The sequence below is a fragment of the Fopius arisanus genome, unplaced genomic scaffold, assembly GCF_000806365.1.
Source record: "Fopius arisanus strain USDA-PBARC FA_bdor unplaced genomic scaffold, ASM80636v1 scaffold00061, whole genome shotgun sequence".
In the NCBI taxonomy this organism is placed as follows: Eukaryota; Metazoa; Arthropoda; class Insecta; order Hymenoptera; family Braconidae; genus Fopius; species Fopius arisanus.
In genome coordinates this window covers 25,517-38,328 of record NW_011887800.1, presented here as the reverse complement: position 1 = coordinate 38,328, position 12,812 = coordinate 25,517, and the positions used below count along the sequence as shown (strand labels likewise).

Here is a 12,812-nt window from a genome sequence, read left to right as displayed (position 1 = left end):
TATAACATCTTCCCCTTTTGTCATTCAAGGGTTCATATTTCATGCGTTTTTTCTATACTCTTGTGATTCCTTTCGCACGTTCAGAAAAAACGCAGAAAAGAATGCATTCTAAAAACAGGTATGTAATCATTGATCAAATATCGAAGAATTCGAACCGAATTCCCGTTCGATTATCATATGAATGAAATAAAAAATTCCGCGATGAGAATTCAGCGAGATGACTCAGAAAGATAAAAATGCCCGATCGCCGCCACAACCCCATAACTCCTCCAATAAAGAAACCAACACAACATTGAAACAAATTCCAAAATCACTGTAACCCCGAGCCACCATTAATTCCCCTTTCCATTAAATCCCAACAAAATCCACAAACCCGCATGCGAAAAAAAGAAACAACAATTTACGATTTGTTTTTCATCCGAGGGAAAATGATCGCAATGTTTTTCCCGTTACTACCCTCCCGGCGACCCAGATTCCATCCCCTCTCCCACCTCATAAAACAGTAAGAAAAAAAAAAGAATGAAAACCGAGCAAAAATGGAGTGAAGAAAAAAAAAAGACGAAACAACAAAATATAATGCAAAATGTGGGATAATCCAGTGAGGTCAACGCGCACTCGAGTCTCGAGGTTTAGCAATTTTATGCATCCGTAAGTCGTTGGCGGTTGCTTGACGCTCTTCTCCTCAGGTCCTGGATGAGAGAATGCACCAACGATGTCGAGACGGTTTCAAATAGTTTTAGCATAAAATCCCGTGGCCACTGCTAACCCAGTGATGCACTTCCTCTTGCTCCAGAGACAGAGTCCTCTTTATCCTCTTCTTCTTCATTCTCATGGGACATTCACCGATTTATGGACAACCCCTTGTGTTCACACACCATCCCTCACTTACTCCTAAACCATCTTCTGGTAAATGTGGGAAATACTAAGACCGGTGGAATAAATTCTTCGGGAGTTTATCGTGGCTTTTTCGAGTGGTGATCTTCCTCTGGATTTTATACTTCCTACTTTCGAGGATTATGAATATATTTGATGGCCGAATGCCTGATGATGGCATTACGGTTATATGTTCGGGGATCATCAGGATGATTGGAGGGGTTTTCGCTGTTTCATACGGGGAGGGGAGTTTTGCTAGTTAGGGGATTAGTCAGGAGATGAGAGGGTGCAGGAACGATCAGCCAGCGAATATTATCAACAGTTTTTCGTGGAAGAATTTGTCGTCTCGTCTGATTTTTTCTCAGGATTTTCTGTTGAAAATTGTTTAAATACTGAAAGTTAGATTTTATGGCAATTTTATCTAGCATCGTCCATTTTTGAAGTGAGGAAGCTGTCAGCAGTGTCGGGAAAAAAATAAAATTTTATAGACAGTTGACTACAAATTTTATGGACAGCGACACTCAATGTGATTTATGGATCGAAAAAACCCATAAAATCCGAAGTTTCACTAGCAATTCAGTTAAATTCTAGAATTTCAAATTTAAGGAACATAAAGATGTGGATTTATTAATTTATTTGAATTTCTAATTTAGTTTAAATATTCACTGTCAAACTGCACTTTCTAAAAATTGATAAATGTCATCATTCTATTTCCCTTCAATCGCAGCATATGTCGCTATCTTCAAAATTCACGGATATATATTTAAAACATCTGACACCTAATTTGTTGTTAACATAAATGAGAGAAAATTTGAGATTAGATATTTGAGAAAAGATATTTCCACTGTGACATCCCTATCCCACGATATTTTTCTGTGATCAATTGCCCTGCAATTAATAATTCACGTTATTACATTACCCTAATATTTTCTCCAATGTTAAAGTAATTAAAACGCTCATCCCTATAAAAGTAAAAAATTATATAGCCTCCCACATATTATGACATCTTGTAACAGAAAATTGTTGCATAGTACTTTGGATTAGGTCGGACAATTCTCGTTCTAATTCAACAAGAAAAATTTACTGAAAAAATGGTAGACCGTAGTTATTATTATTGTCTCTGTGCATTTAATAATTCCAGTTGAGAAATGCAACAGCTGTATTCATCATGAACCTCTCGATCTCCGATCTGATGTTCTGCTGCTTCAACCTACCACTGGCAACATCAACCTTCTGGCACAGTTCCTGGCAACATGGGGCCCTCCTCTGCCGTCTTTTTCCTCTTCTTCGATATGGTCTACTCGCTGTGAGCCTCTTCACGGTCCTTGCAATAACGATCAATCGATACGTCATGATCGGTCATCCCCGCCTCTACCCCAAGTGAGACCGAGCGTTGATCAATATAAAAATGAGATTTCCATTAATTCCTTCTGTGAGATATTTATTTTTCATTTTTCAGACTCTACAAACCGAGGTATCTTATCTTGATGGTACTTGCTACGTGGATATCCGGGTTTGGGGCACTCGTTGCGACCTGGTTTGAGCACTGGGGTCGTTTTGGCCTGGACCCAGTTATTGGATCCTGCACGATAGTACCAGATGTTAATGGTCGCTCGCCCAAAGAATTCCTATTCATTCTAGCATTTCTCACACCCTGCATTGCCATTGTTGTATGCTACGCCCGGATATTTTATATTGTCAGAAAAACAGCGCAAAAGAGTAGGCGACGAGAGAAGGCCACTACTAATCTTGTTAAAGCCAGTCTTGAGGTATGTTTTTCGCAGGATTCGCGAAAAATTATGTGAGAGTTCCGCGCGACCCCGGATGGCATGCCAGTTTGAAAGCAAATGTGGAATAACATGAATTTTTGCGAGAGAAGCCCATTATCTCTTTTTACTAGTCGAGTACTAGCTACTTTGCATGCGATTGAATGCAATCAGTTTGATGTTTGATGATTTGGTGATTAAATCATTCAATTTTAGACTTTTTTTATATAATTTTTTAATTTACTGATGTTGGAACACATATTTCGTGAATTTGTACATGAAGATGGAATATATGAGTATTTTTGAGGGTTGCAAAAATTATCATGGGGTTTATTTAGAAATATTCTAATCTCTTTTACCCAAAATTACGGGTTTTTTCGATTTTTTCGATTTTCAATCGACAAATTGTTGGATTGACCTGCAAAAATATCTCGTTTTACATTTCATGATTATTTCATGACTCGTGAAATAACGACACATAATTTTCCTGTGTTATTAATAATGTTCTATGAATTATTGAAGAGGTAAAAAAATGCAGGAAAGTTATTGCACGATCGTGGCATTTTATGGATCATTAAATAATTATACGAATGATGTGAAGACGCTCTATTTTTTCGCGTCGATCACACCGCAAATTAAAATGGGCCTCTATGTTCATTCTCACAGGTGAAATTCACAAAAAATTACGAAGACTCTGCTCTGGGCTCGAGCTGTGGTCCCACTGCCACGACCACAACGGAAAATGGTGGTTCTCCAACAAAAACCGATCGTTCGAACGCTCACTACATAATTACCCCCCAATCAATTCTTCTCCCCGAAAAAATACCTATCCCTTCGTCACCACCCCTCGAAAAAATAAACGAGAGAAACGAGAACACATCCCCAGTTGATCCCAAATGTTGCCCCAGAAATGATCCCTCCAGCACCTCTACCAACTCCAACTCCAGTTCAAATTCACCAAGAACTATTCAGGATCCATTCCCCGAGTCACTCAAAGAAAATGGAACCGCACACTCACCTGCATCTAGAATATATCCAGTAATTCCGAACTTCAGCATCTCGGATGTGGATAAGACCGAGGAAAAGTCAGAGGAGCAACAGATTCTGCGCTCGAAGATGTTGGGTAGTGATAGCCAGTGTCTGAAGGTACCGAATCGCTTCCAGAAGGATGAGGCGTCTTCTGAGGGGTTATCCAGACCTCAATCCTCTTCATCTAGATACGAACCCTCAGAAATCTCGGAAGAATTTCCGTCGTCGAGGTTGGTATCAATCTGTTCACTAATGATGAAGACATTTCAGACTGTTCAGCCATTTTCTGTGGAACGAATTGCCTCATCTTCAATGAAAATTCTATAATTTACTTTTTTCCTTTACTGATAGCAAAACGTGAAACTCATTTCTCCCACAAACAATTAATAATAAATAACAATAATATTCTGAACAGTCTCATCAGAATCAATTAAAGAAATCTCGCGTTCATTATCTCAATTTCATGATATTCATCAATTGAAATTAAATAATTAAAAAAAATGTAATAATTCGCTGTTTCAGGTCAGATTCACCATCAGAGAAACGCCAAAAGAAGAACAGTTTATTCCGTAGGGAATCTCGATTTCGGAGCATAAAAAATCGAGGACTAGAGTCTGGGAAAATGACGGCTAAAGACAAGAAACTCCTCAAAATGATTCTAGTGATATTTTCATCATTTTTGATTTGTTACTTACCCATTACGATTTCCAAGACATTCAAGGACGTAATTGACTGGCGTGGACTCAACATTGCAGGCTACATCCTCATCTATCTGACCACCTGCATCAATCCAGTGATTTACGTCGTGATGAGTTCTGAATACAGAAGTGCTTACAAAAATGTTCTTCTCTGTCGAAGTGACTCCTTCGAGGGCAAAAAACGTGCTAATTGATATTATTTCTTTTTTACTTTTATTATTGAGCTTTATTCATTAGAAGACTGACTTTAGTGTAAATAATATCGTCGTGGAGGATTTTTTAACATTTTTTATTCATAATTTTATTGATGTTAGTGATTGATTCAGCGAATATATATCCACTGAATCATTTCCGATCGAACATTTTACGTTCAATGCAATTAGAATTAATGATTTTATTATGTAAACATAAAGGAACAATGGTGTATATAAATTCATTGGTAAACTTCGAGATAAACATTTTCAAGATTGAACAGCAATCTTTCCAATTCGATAATTTCCCGCCTCTTTCATTTATTGATATTTATTATTACACATAAATATTTTATTTGACTCACTTGTATCACTTTTTCATGAAGACACAACATTAAGCGATCTAATTTGAGTAGATGAGTTACATTAATTAGACGAGGAATGAATAAATAAATTGCAGAGCAATATTATTGTTGGATGGTGCTGATACAACACACACACACAAATTCATGATGGAATATTCATTAGATATTTCTGTTGCTTGAACTCAATGTTAAATTTTATAAGACACACCATTTCATGAGCGGTGTTTCATTCTTCAATTATTTACGCACTTTAAAACTGGAAACAAGAAAAATTATTCTATGGATTGAGAGTAGATTTAATTGGCTATGAATATAACTCGTAGAAATTAATTCGTGGGGTGCTTTATAAGTCTGCAATAAAGAATTTCTATGGGACCTGAAAACCTTTCGATTGTTATTTCCGACAATGTGATGTACCGGGAAAACATGAAAGGAGAAATTAATTGCGATTGAGAATTTCTAAAAAAATAGACGAATCATTTTGCTTTTTACTTCTTTCAAGTGCAATCTGATATTTCAGGTGAAATCAACAGTTTCTACTTAAAATTTATAATGGAACGCATGCGTACATTTTGAATAGAATAATTTCGGGAAATTTAGGTGGTACAAAATAATTCGTAATGGTAATGTACGCAACAAGTGTTAAACCAAACATTATTTCCAAGAAATCTCGAAATCTTTCCGCTAATTATTCTGTTAACGGTTATTATTTCCATGACACAACAACCATGACACGAGTAAAATTTTAATTCGCAACTTTTAATCCAATTTAGAAGTTACCAAAATGTCTGACATCCTGCGCCTGGCGATCAGATAATGCTTCAAATCTTTTACTGCATGCAAATTGCTGGCTTGTCCGTACCGAAACTTTGGGCGATGAAAAGTTTACGAGGAAAAGTTCTGCTTAACCGAGATAGCAGAAAAGATGGTGCTTTACACTGAAAGTAGCAGACGGAGAGTTGAAGGATCGGTTGTTTCATGCAATCAACAATGTGATTTCATTGGTTTTTATGGATTGTCGAGCGCAGAGCCATTTTTGATGTGGATTTCTGCAAAAAAATCTGCAAAAAACAGAAATTTATTGCAAACTCGTGGATAACTATCCACTTTTTACTCTGCATGCCTGCAAATACATTTTCTAACTTCATATTGAATTTGTGACGAGACCAAAAGTATAAATATAGAAAGTCGAATATTATTATTCATTATTTAAAACCGTTATAGTTTAATCCCAACTCGTTATCGTTAATCCCAACTCGTGTTCCATTCGTTCGAAATTTATACAGATTAATTTATCTCCGTCTCGTCTGTCAGGGAATATTCTAATGGCCAAATGATTTCAATGAAATTCTTAATTTTTTCAATGAACGCACAATTTTGACAGATAAAACTCGAGTAACTGTTGTTCTCCACTCGCTTTCTGATTGGTCCCCGGTGATCAATTGTCAATGCCGGGTACATTTTGTGATTGCAGCGTGGATACGTTCAGGGGCCATTTTTTCTCAGTGCTACCTGGCGCATTTCCATTCGCAGTGACTTTGGGAGATACCTTCGTGATAGTGAGCTTTTGGGATGCCTGCATCTCTTTGTACTTGAGGAAACCAGAGGTGCCAGCCAATGCAAGACCTCCAGCCATCATCAACCATTTCATAACACTGAAAATATCAACACAACACCCATAAATATTTTAATAAAGAACACGAAACGCTCAACTCATGAATCTCACGTTTCTTTTTCTACAACTGTCATTCCATGGGTGTCTATACGCTCTCGACAAACGCACAGAAAGTTAAAAAGAAATTAAATTGTATGAAACCTAAGACAAAGATCTGAGGAGACCCACAGAAATTGACTTAATCTGCGGCAATTGGCGAGTATTTTTTAACGGTTTTTTCAAATCTTTTGATCCTGCTGAGAAATGGAATAGACTCTATTAGGAGAGGCACTCACTTAACGATGGTAATCATCGTAAATAGCATCTTGAGCGGAGCCAGGTATTCGTCATCCAAGAGAACACCCTCTTCCACCCAGAATAGCGGAAGAAGTGCATTTGGAAAAGTCTTCATCAATTTGAACTTTTCAACTGGTTGAATAAACATACTGAATTGTAGCCGTTTGGCAGCTTCTATAGGAGCCCCCGCCAAAGCCACGAAATTCATGAAAATCTCATGATCTTCCTGGAAGATAAAAAATTAAATTATCAGCAGAATTTTTGATGCAATGAACAGTCTGTTCCTCAATCAGATGATTTCCTACTTAATGATGACCGTTCTAAATTGTAATCGTTCTTCATTTTATAATAATATTTCCTTTCAAAATATGTAAAAAATATATTACAGGTTGAATTATTACAAGTCGAAATATTATTTACCTTTTTCGGACGGAGACCATCAACTTGGCTCAAGTAAATCGGATCGGCGAGGTAGAAGTGAGGGAGACTGGCGATCATAGGAGCACCCAGACAGGGAAAGAGGTCAATGTAACCCTTTTTCATACATTTGTCTGGAGCTGGACATAAGCACTTCAGGTGCTCATCTTTATTCATGTCACCAAAATCCGCGGTGTATTGATTCGTAGGAATACCTGCAAATAAAATCGTTTTCCGCACAGAAAAAACGGACGAACAATTCGATAAATTTTAATATTGTTAGGAAAAATAAAGTAGATTTTGAATTACACTATTGCACTATTCCATGTAGCAATCATTATTCATCAGGTACCCCAATGGAATATTAAATAGTGAACATTGAACATTGAACATTGAAATTGCAATAGAATCAATTAAAAAGTGTCCAATTAATTATCTAATTTAGTGTTTGAAGGATTATTATTCGTGAAAGTAAATTAGATTCCTGAAATATTAGGGAAAAAGTATTTATTGAAAATCTATGCAAGTTTTCAGGGACAATGTTGACGCGCTCTGACATCAGCTCAATGCTCAATGAACCACGAGTTCTGCTTATGTCGTAATGAATATTTGATTACATCAATTTTTAAATGACTTTCAAACATATAATATTCATAGGGACTGACCTTTAACATTGGAAGGTGCCCGGTAATAAGCTGGTAGACTGATACATAAATCTGTAGCAAAAGAGACAACATCCTCATCTTCATAGAGAAGCGCATGGAAAATGGTGGTATCCGTTCCCTGGTAGTCATTGCAGGGTCCATTCTCTGCCCAGACTTTCTGCTTTTTTTCTCCTTTTACTTCAATTACTTCACCCACTTCGAGGTAATTTTTCAGACCTCGCCTCACTTTTATCCTGTCTGGCACAACTGTACCATTTTTCTGGAATTAATGAAGAAATATTGCAGGATTTAATTGCATTAATCGTCACAAGTGGATTTCTCTGTCAGATTTTAGTAAAAATCTGTAGAAAAATATTGATTCGGTCTGAATTATTGGGCGGTCAGTTTTTCCTATACACGAGGAGGAATATTCCAAAAAAATGGCGGAATATTTCACGTAATCTGCAAGCGAGAATGGTTTTAGGGGAATTTCTGTAGAAATATAAGAGACAAATCTGATACGGTCAGTAAATTTTTGTGGTTGCCACGCAAAAAGGTTTTACGAATAATTTTTATTGGACTTTTCAACCATTAATTATTTTGCGGGGAGAAAAAATTAACGGGTGGATATATATTCAGGAAGTTCACTTCCATTGTTTCCAAACGGTGAATTATGAATTGGAATATATACCTTATATTACCAGAAAAATCGTAGGTTGCACAGGTAAGTTACGATATATTAGTGGAGCTCATTGTTTAGTTGGAGTTAAAGAATTCAAAGACAATGCGAATTGTTGAGGGACGAGGGTATGCGAATTCGATAACTTACAGCACCCAGAAGTGCGAATCTGTATCTCTGGGGGCCTTCTTTGATGAATGCCCCTTCATTCTCAGCAAGAAGTGAGCAAATTGCTTTCCCCTGCAAGTCTTGAACTGTGCAATCCACTGGCAAGCCTGTCCAGAGGAATTCTTTAACTGTCGCTTTGAAAAATATTGAATCTGGCTTGTGAAAAATACTGTCCACGGCTTTAGCTGAAATTGCAATCATCATTTCTACTGTATACGTTTCCATCTCAAGAACGAGAAATTGTCTTTAAAATTTATTAGTAAATTCATAAATTATTATTATTATTATATATCATATAGTTATATAAATAATAAATAATATAAACAAATATAAATAATTATATAATATATTATTATTATTAATAATTAGAATAGTGTGAATTCGTAAATTATATGATTTGAATGGTAGAATTACCAGCGAAACCTATCATTCCGGGTTTTTCTCTGAGGACTGTCATGATCATGGAGAGTATCATGAGGTGGGGGAAAGTTATCACAGTTTCTTCCGAGAGACCTGCTCCAGTCTTTTCAAGATTGAACTTCCATGTCACTTTGTTAGAATACTCAGCGGTATCCTCTTCTTCATTGTCTACTATGTCGACCTTCTCCTTGTATTCCCTTCATCAGAGAAATCGAGTGATTACTTGTCTTCAGATTGCATTTTAGCTTTTGATAAAATGATTCGCGTTTTTTTTTCATTAGAGGACTTTATCTTTGGATCTGGTTATTAAATTTACTCAACATATTCTACCCTTTCGTTCCCGTCTTTCGGTTCCGGATTAAGTCCTTTGGGAAGAGTTGACATTTTATAACTATTAGAATATGTATTATTTATGAAAACTTACTCGTAGAAGAATGGACCAACTTCTTTGACTATTGGCTTGGCTCCCGTCTTAATCTCATCAGGATTGGTGATATTGAAGAGGTAAACTCGGAAGTCAATACCGAAGGGCACAACTTCCCACATCTTTCTCACATCTCCTCCCGGTTTTAACGTCACTTGCTAATAATAATAACAAAGAAAAAATACTCATGAGTAACAGAAATGAATATTAACACAAACAATAATTCCGGTTAATAATAAAAAATAATACAACTCATTTTAAAAAGAGGTGAAACACTATTTCAACTTATATTTTATATTTTATATTATATTTTTTTAAACAAGGTACGATTTTAATCGTTTTTTTTTTTAACAATGATTTCGTGGAATTTTTAATTGGCGGCATTCTTTACTGCAATTTGACAGTAAATTTCATGGTAATTCAATCTATCTCTGTATTCACTCATTTTTTACGTGAAAATTGTCAAAGGTAATTGTTAGAAACGTCGAATTAAAAATGTATCACATTGTGTCACAGTTGTCTCATTATTCCCACGGAAATCCGTTGATAGAAAATTTTTGCGCGCAACATCACTGGATAAAACGCCGGTCTCAAGTATCAGTAACCACAGAAAAAATGCCATTTCACGGCATTGAGAAATATTAATTACCGAGTAGACAATGAAACATGGAACTGCCAGTAATTGATATAAAAATCGTGTCACCAGTAGCGATTAATCAAGATTGACATGAACTTCTCCTCACACACGATTGATTGCGAATAAAAATAATGAATTATAAAGATCATAAAGAAAAATTAATTTATGCACTTAAAGACGGTTATTATTATTATTTACAAGAGAGATAGATTAATTAAGCGAAGAAAATTGATTGGATAATTAATTATAATCAATTATTTCCTGCATGAAATGGTTAATCGTTCCAAATGACTTCGTCTGGTCTCGATTTATTTATTCAATCATGTCGTCTGACTAAATTCCAAAAAAGTAGTGAATAAAAATTAATTTGTCTCCGAACAAGAATTATTGAATGAGTCTGCAGATTCAAGTAAATCCATTCTATGGAGACAATATAATGTGAGATCTGATTATTCCCTGGATTTCGGCACGTCACTATCAAACTCATCATTAATTCCCCAGTAATTAATTCTTCCCAATCATTAAAATATACTCTGGCAGTCATTTATCACTACAAATGCAGATGAAAAAATCTGTTTCACTTTGTTAAAATTAATATAAATGTAATGAATAACTATTTTGTAGAGATTAGCTTTCGATTGCCGATTCAAATAATCAATTTGAATTGAGATTCCATTTTTTTGTTTAGTACATACTTATTTAATTTGAATTTATTTTCTGAAGAGTCATTTGTGGATTTCATTCTGTTGTCATGGATTTTCTTGGGAATTAATTATAGGTAATAATTAATTAAATAATATTATATTCAATGTTCCATTTTCAAAGCGCAAGAATTCTATCAGAAATTGATTAATCAATGATTTTTTTATGGAAATTATTGGATAAAATTTTTCGGAGGACAAAAAAAATTATTTGAAAATTCGATTAATCGTCAATATACCCTTGAATAGCTCAGATTTTTTTCTTTTCTCTTTAAAAAAAAAACTCAGGAATGTTATTTAGAGATGCTTTTTAAAAAGTGAATCTTGCATTCACCAAAAATAGTACGGAATAATTCTAAAAGTTGAAAAGAATAAACCACAGGATGATGCTCAAAACAATTATGAGAACAAAAAAATTATTGAGTTATTCCACTAGTATCGGTTTGATCTCTTAACAATCATGTGGAAATTTAAAAGAATCTCGTGATCATTGAGCGATGAAACAGGGAATTAAATATCATTCAGGGACTAAAATAAAATAGAAGAATTAACAAGAAAGCTCATGTAGGTAATTCTGAAGTATTAAAGAAAAAATACAATCCAGTGATTTAATGGATTCACCTTCTTCAGTTGGCTCTTGAGAAACGGTGGAAAAATGGCAAACCCGAAAAGAGTACCGAACATAAAAAGACTCCCCCCAGCGATCCCTAGCTTCAGCCAAAGTCGCATTTTTATTTATTTAAACAATATTTCCGATAATAATACGAGGAGAATAATCATGAAAAAATACGAAGCACTACTCCATTTATTTATCTTCTCCAATTATTCCGATTTTCTATCCGTACAGACAGGGGAATGAATAATGATTCGCTGATGGCGAGTCGTGAAACCGTACTGACTCCACGAATTTTATTCCGCAGAAACGATGTTACATATTCGGATATGCGATACCGAACTAGCGATCCCGGCCTAGCAAACACATATAATTTTATTTTCACACAACTCATCGGCAGTTGCGCAGTTCAAGTTATGAGAAAAAAAAATCACTTCAAATAAAATTGTTGTGACTTATAGACTTTGAGTATGAATTCCTTTTAATAAATAATCTGTGACCGCGCTTCACATCGGTCGATCGTAATAATTCATGAGTATGTATCTCTCAATTCAATAATACAATTTTTTTATATAGCGCATTTCAACAGCTTAGCTGACTCTTCTAAAAAAAAATTTAATAAATAGAAATTTGCAAAAATATATGTTAAGGAATGATAAGACAATCTTCGGCCATCTTCTTTGATGTTCGAAGAAATTTACCAAGAAATCGAATATTCAACTATTTTTATTGAAATATCTATCGAATTTACGAGAAACAACTAGAATTTCCTTAGACGATCGGCTGCGATTGATCTATAGTGGTAGTGCTAGAATTTTTCTAGTGAATTTCTCCCGGTGTATTTCGAGTTACAAAATCCATTTGACGAGGAAATCGAGGTTGTAATGCATGTACTTTCTAGCATAATGCCTGACAAAAAGTTGGTTTCCAAGATAGTCGCGCAGAAAGTCGACGAAGTTGGACTAATCGAATCTCGAAAGCCAACCGATCGTAAAGCTGTCAAGAAGGCGTATCGAGAGTTAATCCATTATCGTAAGATGTATAATACAGCATTCAATACCGTAATTTACTCATTACAATAAATAGTATGAAAATACTCAATATTTTTATTAGAAAGACTATCGCCGTATCAGAATACGCATAACAAAAATGTTGACGTCATTTTTGGGGCGTTTCCATAATATGAATTGATGATTGATTTCGTTTTTTATTGCATAATGATGATTTGGAAGTCGG

General features: G+C 35.2%; 2 protein-coding genes across 5 annotated transcripts in view; one reads left to right on the top strand and one right to left on the bottom strand.

The window, feature by feature from the left end:
- LOC105268773 (G-protein coupled receptor moody) overlaps positions 1–4,582 on the top strand; it is a 19,229-nt gene extending 14,647 nt beyond the window's left edge. For all 3 annotated transcript variants that reach the window (XM_011308590.1, XM_011308591.1, XM_011308592.1), the window contains 4 exons: positions 2,015–2,253; positions 2,333–2,642; positions 3,306–3,898; positions 4,191–4,582. In XM_011308590.1, coding sequence (XP_011306892.1) covers positions 2,015–2,253; positions 2,333–2,642; positions 3,306–3,898; positions 4,191–4,560 — 1,512 coding nt within the window. In that variant the 3' untranslated portion in view covers positions 4,561–4,582. The remainder of the gene's footprint in view (positions 1–2,014; positions 2,254–2,332; positions 2,643–3,305; positions 3,899–4,190) is intronic.
- A 58-nt stretch (positions 4,583–4,640) lies between these two features.
- On the bottom strand, positions 4,641–11,906 carry LOC105268772 (sensory neuron membrane protein 1). Of its 2 annotated transcripts, XR_892371.1 has the most exons (9): positions 11,585–11,906; positions 9,626–9,783; positions 9,196–9,398; positions 8,764–8,966; positions 7,956–8,214; positions 7,294–7,505; positions 6,873–7,099; positions 6,296–6,577; positions 4,641–5,983 (listed from the first exon to the last, which is right to left on the bottom strand). XR_892371.1 is itself a non-coding variant. In XM_011308589.1 (8 exons), the coding sequence occupies exons 1-8, from the start codon at positions 11,690–11,692 to the stop codon at positions 6,361–6,363; spliced, it is 1,587 nt and encodes a 528-aa protein (XP_011306891.1). In that variant the 5' UTR covers positions 11,693–11,906; the 3' UTR covers positions 4,641–6,360. The 2 variants fall into 2 exon arrangements, 1 of the variants encoding a protein (XP_011306891.1); XM_011308589.1 differs by having other exon boundaries at positions 4,641–6,577.
- Positions 11,907–12,812: the final 906 nt, after the last annotated feature.

Excerpts from the sequence above, each read along its gene's own strand:
- LOC105268772 (XM_011308589.1), bottom strand. The coding sequence starts at position 11,692 with ATGCGACTTTGGCTGAAGCTAGGGATCGCTGGGGGGAGTCTTTTTATG. Across the intron at positions 8,215-8,763 it reads GATTCGCACTTCTGGGTGCT|AAAAATGGTACAGTTGTGCC; the intron begins GTAAGTTATCGA and ends CATTAATTCCAG. Across the intron at positions 6,578-6,872 it reads ACGATGATTACCATCGTTAA|TGTTATGAAATGGTTGATGA; the intron begins GTGAGTGCCTCT and ends TGATATTTTCAG.